This window comes from Leptidea sinapis, chromosome Z (genome assembly GCF_905404315.1).
Source record: "Leptidea sinapis chromosome Z, ilLepSina1.1, whole genome shotgun sequence".
Lineage (NCBI taxonomy): Eukaryota > Metazoa > Arthropoda > Insecta > Lepidoptera > Pieridae > Leptidea > Leptidea sinapis.
In genome coordinates this window covers 23604726-23614666 of record NC_066312.1, presented here as the reverse complement: position 1 = coordinate 23614666, position 9941 = coordinate 23604726, and the positions used below count along the sequence as shown (strand labels likewise).

Genomic DNA, 9941 nt, shown 5'->3' with positions numbered 1-9941 from the left:
TCTCGTCGACTTCCTATTTCTCAGGCGGCCATTTGCATTATTTCTACGCATAAACGATCAACAAAATGACTTAAATGACTTAGTAGTAAAAAAATTCTGTTGAATAGTAAATCACATATAATTATTTCAATAATATTTATTAAGTATGTACTTTGTATGGCAAATATATCTATACAACTTGAAACGATAATAGCATCGACAGCCTAGAAGGTGTCGTTGAGATTATCGTAAAAGTGACGTTTGATTATTTGTGAAATTCGAATATTCGTCTCTGACATTTTCAACTTAGAGTAGGGTTAGGACCGATAATATTGAATAATGTTTCGTTCGTTCAATCATCGTTTCGACATTGAATACGATGTTACCAAGAGTACGATTCGATACGACTAATACCACGATTTATCGAATATCGATTTTAGGAGTAGGCCCCCTGTTGTCATACTTTGCCTAATAGCTTGATGCCTCTATCTAGACGTATAAATTATCTACTTACGTGCCATATATCGAATAGTTATAAACAGCCTCATAGGAAATTTATAAATATATAAATATTACTCATTCTTAGTACACTACATACATACAAGGGCTGCACTAAAAGTATCGGGAATGGAATATTTCCACTGTTCCTTTAAAATCTTCTTAATTGAAAACTCCTTGGTTTTAATAATCGAATACCATTCATTTATTTAAAAAAAAAATCTCGGTCTTGTCACGAGGTCTTTTCAAACTTGTTTAGTCGTTGAGAAAATGGAATAGAATCGTGAAAATTCTAGAGCGATGATTTATTATGACTTTCGAAGTGGTTTAACACAAAAACAGTGTGTTGACGGGATGATTTCTGCATTTGGTGATAAAGCCCCATCCAAATCCACAATTTATCGCTAGTTTTCTGAATTTTAACGTGGACGTGTCAAGCTAAGTGATGATCCCCGTCAAGGTCGTCCAAAAACTGCAGTCACCAAAGAAAACGTTGATGCTGTGCGTCACCTAATTGAGGAAGATCGACATGTGACATACCGCGAAATTCATGCAACTTTAGACATTGGCATAAATCAAATACAAATAATCTTGCATGAACAATTAGGTGTAAAAAAATTTGTTCTCCCGATGGATACCGCATTTGCTCTGTGAAGAGCAAAAAGCGGCTCGCGTTACTTGATGCGTAAGAACTCTCGAAAGATTCCACGCAGGATCCTCAAATGCTGGATATACGAGTACGAACCCGAAACAAAAAACCAGTCACGAGTTTGGGTGTTCGAAAATGAGGTTAGAGCCAACAAAAATTGTTCGTTCACGGAGTGTTGCAAATAAAATGGTGGCGAGGCTTGTCTCCAAAACCGGCCATATTGCGACTATTCCTCTTGAGGGACAAAGAACGGTTAATGCAGAATGGTATGCTAGCATTTGTTTGCCACAGGTCGTTTCTGAACTCCGTAAAGAGAACTGCAATCGTCCTCCATCACGACAATGCGAGTTCTCACACCGCGCACAGATCAAAAGAGTTTTTAGAGCAACAAAACATAGAATAATTAGACCAACCGCCGTACAGCCCCGACCTAAGATTTCTATACTTTTCCTAAAATTTCTAAAAAGAGATTTTCATCACCTGAAGAAGCTGTGGACGCCTACAAAACGGCCATTTTGGAGACCCCAACTTCCGAATGGAATGGTTGCTTCAATGATTTGTTCCATCGTATGGAAAAATGTGTTAAATTTCGCGAAGAATACGTTACGTAATTACGTTTTCTATACCTAACGGGGAGTGAGACAGACCTGGTCAGGCTTAGGGTTTCTTGTAGGTAAATATTTCATCAGTTCAACTCCCATTTTCGACTTTGGTTCTTCTTCTTTGCACAGGATGCCGTGAAGCAGTTATAGAAAAGCATTTTTGCGTTTCGGTTTGCGCCGTCGTAGTGGTGAAATTACTGCATTTCATCGTCTCGTCACTTTTTCTAGCAAATATACATACATATATGCACCAAACACTCAAACTCATCATACTAATGTTTTCACCTACCGGGACTCGAACCTCGGGACCTCCCGAGTTACTATCCACGAAGCTATTCTCAATAGACAAAGATTCACTACTAGCTTACATAACTTTCAGCCACCCTTGACTTCGTTGAATTCAACCAGATTATTTTAACAATTGTTTGTTTTTATTTTACTTGGAAACCTAATTTATAGATTTCTAAAGTAAAACCACCAACGTCTCCATTCTCCAAGAACTTGGCATAAAACAACGCCTTTCGGTGTTAGTACAGAGTCGCATGCTTAAGTTCTTCGGATACGTCTCCCGGCACGAGAAGTGAGTCCATTGAGCGCCTTGTCGTGCAGGGCAATAGAGGGCAAGGAAGGTCGCCCATTCGATGGACGTGAAGTAAACGGAAAAAGCTGACAGTTATACAAATTAAAAGACATGGAAGAAAAGATACAAGTACTGGCAACACGTAACTACTTGACAAAACTATTTGCACACCTAGTGACGGAACGCAAGAAAGAGCGATATATTCTCAAATAAGGACTAAGGAAAGAAGGAAGTCAGAAGATACTAGCATATGTACGACTTGGCAGCTGGATAGTGCCTAATAAATTTTAATTTGTCATTGTGTGCGTTACCTAGTGGTTTAATATTCAAAATACTTACAAGTTATTGTCAAGCCTGACTGTTTATGACTCATCAATCAACATCGGTTACAATAACATTAGATTCGCTTACTGACCTCCGTTCTAGATATTCTTCTCTCTCGCCCGCATTGTCACACATAATAAAACATTTATGTAAAATAAACTCGTTTATTTAAGTGTTTGTGGTAGTTTTAATGTTGACATGAAACTGAATTGATAATTTTTACAAATAAATTTTTGCTGCACTAAATTTAAGAAAAGTTTATAAATAACGCAGTTATATATTTACATTCAGACAAACATTGATTATTATAATAAAAATCTATATTTAATACACTCACGACATCTACTATAAAATTCATAACATAATTTATCAGTTCTCATACTTACAAATAGATTTTTTTTAAATACAAAACGTGACTCGATGAAAAGCAGTTTATAGATTGAAAACAACATTTTATAGAGTGAAAACATATTTAAATTCATTCAAATCATATTACATCGTTGGAACAACGGACAAGAGAAAATAAATATTCGAGCCGCTGAGACTTTTCGAAATGCTGAGATTGCTCGAGTAGTTTATAATTTCAGCTTCTTATTTAATGTAAATAAAGCCTATCTGTAAGTTCACTAACTCAAACACACTAGCGACAACATCGAATTTAATAAATCCTGTACAGCGCCTCTAGCGGTTACAAAATGGAACTAATAGCAGACAAATATTAAAATACAAATTAAATTTGTAACCAAAACTTATGAACGATGCGGGCCACGACCCCGCGACCTCTCGTGTTGCTTCAGAGCGCACTTTCCAACTGAGCCAACCGTTCGAGTACGCATGAGTCGTAAATTTTGGTACATCTTGTTCAACTCTCAGGTTGTGACTTCATCTTCAGGGTCTACTTTACAGTTGATAACCTGCTCAAGCCCAATTATTATATGAGGAAATTGATTTGAGATGTCGCTCCGAAAATCTAATAAATTTTGGTTACAAATTTAATTTGTATAGATAATCCCAGAAGCGAGGGTTATCACTTTATAATAACAAAATGTATACAAATATTTATACAGTCAAAAGAATTCATGAAACAAGCATGGATATGACCTTATGGAAATGTGTAGATTATCCTATAAGTACTAGCAACTTGCCATCCAAATTAAAGTATTTCTATTTGAAATTTTATATATTCAAATATATAAAGTATCTATGAATGTTGCAGCTATGTGATTATCTGACACCAAACGAGGCATATAATATGTGCTGTGGGTTACAAGACAACGATATATTTAATACGATATACTTATAGTCTATTTTACCTTACGTGTCTTAAATGGTAAACAAACTCCTTGGAAAAAATCACATCGGACAATCACATTTAAGATTTAGTTTAATCGTATTTTAAATGTTGTACTGAATTTCGTTACAACACTCGTTTGGATGATGTAATGGTTATAAGGACATTGGGTGTTTTAATGTTGGCAATAAGCTAACGTTCAGAATCTTGTATAGAGGATTCATATTATGGGTGTAGATAAAGTCTTGTATGCAACTGTTTATAATTAGGTATTAAAACACTCAAGTGATACTATTAACACTCGGCTTCGCCTCGTATGATAAACCCACATACGAGTTTTAATACCCCATATAACACAACAGTTGCATAAAGGACTATTACAGAACCAACATTCAGAGTCGATGAATATTATCGTTCTCGGAATAATAAAATTATTAACTTCATACACTGCATTAAAACCATTGAGTACAGTCGTTCGATGGTTTTCCCATTTCGATTAATTATACTGGTTAGCTGTACGTCATTATTGTTTTCTATTTATGACACGTAAGAAAAAATAGACTATACTTAAAAAAATCATAAAAACAAATTAACAATCATGACACGGAAACAAACATACATATACATCATATAATAAATATTTACACATATCGGGATTCGTACCCGGGACCTCTAGCTCACAAACCACTGTGTTATAAAATAAGATTATTTAATCAAGTAACTAAAAAAACAATACATTATTCGTGAACACAAACAATTCGTAAACACTTCTCGTGACGCCATATTTTATTTGATGATTACTAGCGCTTCAGTGGAATAGTAGTGAACTAAAACTGAATGACTTAGGGCCTCGTTCACCATGTCCAAGTAAAGCTGTGATTCGTTACTTCTCAAGTAACGTTAATTGGAAGGTACATGTTATGAGTATCTTTTGCCAATTTCACAAGCGAAAATTATGTCTTGAGTAACTACTGATTGGTTAAGTGAGTAATGAATCTATCACACGTTATCTATCAAACATATTCGTTCAATTTTACGTCAAATATCACTTGTCAAACGTCATTGCAGATTGTGATTTATGATTTTGTTAAATGTTGAGCGTTCATTTCACTGTTTAGCGCCAGATGTTGTAACCTTTGAAACTAGAAAGCATCTGGAAATAGTATAATACAGTTTTTGTCATTTAGTGGTTACTTGTGTGATTATCATTATTATGGATAAAATTAAAAGAGAGAGAAGTGCATACTTTACACGAGAGGGATATTTTGGTATTATTAAATAGAAATATGGTGATATCTTGGAATTTAAATATACGCATACTTGGTATTTGTTCCATGGAACAATAATCTTAACTCGTCCAATTGATGATCAATCAAATCGAATAAATCCATATCTAATAATTTATTTTTATGCTACCTCTGAAAAGATGCACAAATGATAATAATAGTAAGCACATAATATCACGCAACTGTCAAGTAACCGTGCTAATTGGCAGACGATGTGGCAAGTTAGTTACGGGATAGTTAATCTTAAGATTAGTGTTACTTTAAGGTCGTGAAATTCGCATGTTATGTTACTATTGACTTTACTCAGTGATTAGCTTACTTGATAGTTTACTTGAATGTGGTGAAAGAGGGCCTTAATGTAAGACGAGTACGAGAGTTAGGATATGAGCAAGTCGTGAACCCGATGTGTATTAGTGGGAGCCTGCCATCAGTGCTTCTTTCCACATGGCAGCTATATAGCAGTTGGTACCACAGTAGCGCCTTTTACCGCCGTAAAAACAGTAAAGTACCTATCACTACTGTACAGTTACGTATATTATTTTTGTATTCTTAAAAGTACCTGGTGAGCACTGTATTGTGAAAATTAGTAAATAAGTTAACATGAAAGTTAATAACATTAAGTTATTTAATTTACGTTACTTCTAGTTTACTAGCTAAAATAAGTTTTACTTTATTTGTAACCCAACTGAAGACCAGCTTTAGTAACATGCTGAGTTGGTACTATTTTTAACTTATAGTATACCTAAATGTTTAATATTTTTTCGGTTTATTGTTTGTTTATTTCATATGTTTACGTATGTGCGTTCGTACTATAACGTTTCAAATTATCATCATTAAGACAGAGAGAGACATTTTTTCTTTTCTTTCTTTCTTTCTATCACTTGATGTCACTTACTATCGAGTAGTCGTGTTGTTAGTCTCGTCACTCATTAAACAAATAAACTTTGATAATCCACGCAATGAAAGTTATTCACTATTATCAAAGGGCAGTTCTTAGTTGAAATCAGACCTTGGATTTGGGAAAAGTTACTTTTTTTTGGAAATCCTGGAAAATGACGAGAATGATCTTCGCATAAAGCTATCTTCTTATCTTTTCATCCAACCAACTTATAAACAGTCAACTAATTCGAAAAAAAACCTTTAGACGTACTCAGCATTTTATTCTGTGAACACTAAATGAGACTGAGCTGTCACTCAGTACGTAAAGTCAGCTCTCTAAAGGAGCTCAAAATTTTTTGGTTTCTAGTCGAACCACATTGAAGCGGTGCCTGGTTTAAGTAGTGTTTTAATAATTGGAATTTTGATTCCAATTCCACCTAACACCGGAACACATATAAAAAAAAAATAGTAAAAGGGTATTTTTCGACACTACACTTCATTTCACTACATTTACATCATATAAACTGAAATTACTGGGCAAATGAGACTTATCATCTTATATCTCAAGCTGACGAGCGCAATTGTAGTTCCACTCAGAATTTTGGGTTATTCAAGAATCCTGAGCGGCACTGTATTGTAATGGCTAGGGCTTATCAATAACCATCAGCTGAACGTGTCGGCTCGTCTCGTCCCTTATTTTCATAATATATATATATATATATATATATGTGTATAGCGTTAAGGTAATCTTGACAGTTATTAACATCAAACATTGCATCAGCGAATGTGAGTGGCTTGTCGCGCTCCTATTGGGCTGTTTGTGTCACGACGCACACGATTGGTCGAAATTGGCAGTTTTCAATGGGTGCCGGGGCGACGTGTTGCTGCACGACGACAGGCGCGCTGTAACCAGCTGACTCGGGATAATGGCCGTGTACGCGCCTGTGATTGTGTAGCGCTGTGCCCTGATAATGTAAATAATGTAAAAAATAAAAAAAAATTCACCTATCACACCACATCGAGAAAGTCAAGCTTTATTGAAAAGAAATGGCCAGATATTTTGATGAATATTTACATAATCATTAGTTTAAATAATATTTATATTTAATGTATGAAAAGTTATGCATCAAATATACACACGACAATATTAAAAATAAAGAATTTCAATTATAAATAATCATATAAGAGTAGCGACTAAGTTGACGCATTAATCCAAACTGTAAATTAATTACAGTTATGCGAGTATTCAACTTACCAAAACATTTTTAGGAATTTTATACAACTTGCTTGCTTGCAGCGCCTTTTTCTGCCGTGAAAACAGTTTTGTGTAAACATAATTGTGTTTCGGTCTGAAGGGCGCCGTAGCTAGTCTGGCCAAATGAGACTTAACATCTCATGTCTCAAGGTGACGAGCGCAATAATTGTGATGCCGCTCAGAATATTGAGGCATATCAGGAATCCTGAGCGGACCCTGCACTGTAATGAGCAGGGCGTATCAATTACCATCAGCTGAACGTCCTCTCGTCTCGTCCCTTATTTTCATAAAAAGGAAAGTCAACTATAATAGTTCAAATAGACCCACTATTCGTCAAACGCAAAAAACAATAATGTCCGCGTGGGCCGAACATGAAATCCGTCATTTTGACAGTTCACAGTTGCGCGTTTTTTCCTAACAAAAAGTCAATAGTGTAATGTTTTACTCGTTTTACTGCCGTATTGTACGCATTTCTTTACTAACATTTTTAACTAAAGTAATAGAATGTCGAGTAGTGATGAAACTACACGTGTTAAATCGCCTGAGTGGAAAAAATCCGTCATTCGTCGGTTCAATCTAATGCAAAAACCAGGAATGTCAATGACTTCGATTGTTTATGCTATAGAGTTCAGTCTGACTTTTTGCAATAATTACTGAAATGTAAAACTAAACCATACTTTTTACTGATTCTAAGAACATAATTATATATTAAAATGTTGTTTTCAATATTTGTACAAAAAGTGCATAAAATGAAAGAAATACAGACAACCTCAAATAGAAATAATAATAAGTATTTAATTCACACAGCAATGAAACAAATCCATATATCTATTTTAGCTTGTTTCATAACAATTCTAATAATATAAGTTTTATTTATATACTCATTGTAATCGTTGCACCAATGTCAAAGATTCGCCGTATTTCACAAAATGGCCGCCACACTTCGGTTATATCATACAAATTAGTAACCGTACCTGTATGAAGCGGTCGCCGCATGTCTCGCACACATAGGGCTTGTCTCCGGTGTGTCGTCGCACGTGCAACGTCAGGTCGTTACTCTGCGAGAATGCCTTTTCACAGTACGGGCATTTGTACGGCTTCACGCCGGTGTGCACGCGCATGTGTCGCGACAACTTGTTACTGCGGCTGAAACCTGCAAATACATAAACATTTGTATATTATTAACTTATATCAGATACATTATATGTAATTACTAAAAGATATGTCATGACAAGTCATAACCAAATTCTAACCTTGGTTTTTTTACATCAACATTATGGTAAGGGGTATAACTGCTATACATATTAATGATCTCATTTATAATGACTAATCGACGTGAATATACTCTTATTATGGTATACGTAATCGCATGATGAAGATGACGTGATTTATAGAAGTTTGGGCACTTTTAATACGTTTTAACTAATAAAGGATTATATAGCGTATAATATAATATTATATAAGCTTATTATTATCAATAAGGCGGTAAAAGTTTGAAGTTATAATTCATCATAAGATACATAATGGCTTTAAGGGTAAATGTATACACTTCTACAATAAAGTCCCAGCTACTGTTCAGGCATTATCTATAAATAAATTTAAATGTTTTATAATAAAAATGGCTCTGTCGTAAATCCTATTACTCCACTGCTGAATATCTAAATGATCGGACAGCCTGGGACTAGATTATGATTATTTTATAGCGATAGAAATGACTGTACAATATTGTATATTTTTATTGAAAAGAGCGCAAAAAAAGAATGCTGGGAGAGTTTCTTGCGCCGCTTCTTCTCTCTCAGAGCGCCATTTGTTTCCGAAGCGGTAGTAGTATCTAGTAGTATAAGAAATGACATCAAAAAGAATTCTAAAGGAATCAATTTTGAGAAAATAAATGCCTTTTATGCCTTTAGTTCGCATAATACTTTTATTTATTATAGTGTATGCAAATAAATGCACCTCCCTTAACAAAAACCTAGCTAAGCCCTTGTCTATTGCACTCTTTTCAGGTGATTTATTATGAATAATGTTTGTTCTTTTTCTTAACTAATACGAGTCGGTGTCCCCGGTTCGATACACTTTTTCTCCACATACCAATGTGTTTCTTAACTTATCTTATATCAATCTTATATCTTATGTTGGTTAATGTTTAACTTTAACATTCCCAAGTGCCCTTATTGAACCTAGATGAATCGATGATTTTGAGTTTGTTTTGATTTATTTATGTATGTAGAGCAATGGGTTTATTGCATTAAAATTAAATTGGTTATGGGTAAATACAAACCATCGAAATAAGACCTGCGCTTGGTATTACTTCAATAGAGCATTTTCAATGAATCTAGTAAACTGACAATGTTACGAACTTTTAAGTTGGTAGATTACAGTTGTTACCTATCGATCAGATTATTTTTATGTATTTTGTCACAAATTAAATTTCGCAACCATAATATTTGACATTTGACAACCAATTATAATATGTAGATTGATAAATTATACGTTTGAAACAATTTCATTACAACAACAGGGAATTATGAAATATTATTGACAAACTCATAAAAAAAACATTATTCTATTTATTATATACAGAACAACGTCTGTCGA

The 9941-nt window shown here is 34.5% G+C and overlaps 1 protein-coding gene across 2 annotated transcripts in view; it reads right to left on the bottom strand.

Moving 5' to 3' along the window:
- Positions 1-2790: 2790 nt before the first annotated feature.
- Positions 2791-9941, bottom strand: part of LOC126978703 (zinc finger protein 883-like) — a 32122-nt gene continuing 24971 nt past the window's right edge. For both annotated transcript variants that reach the window (XM_050827720.1, XM_050827721.1), the window contains exons 15-16: positions 8318-8496; positions 2791-7053 (exon numbers count right to left, since the gene is read on the bottom strand). In XM_050827720.1, coding sequence (XP_050683677.1) covers positions 6895-7053; positions 8318-8496 — 338 coding nt within the window. In that variant the 3' untranslated portion in view covers positions 2791-6894. The remainder of the gene's footprint in view (positions 7054-8317; positions 8497-9941) is intronic.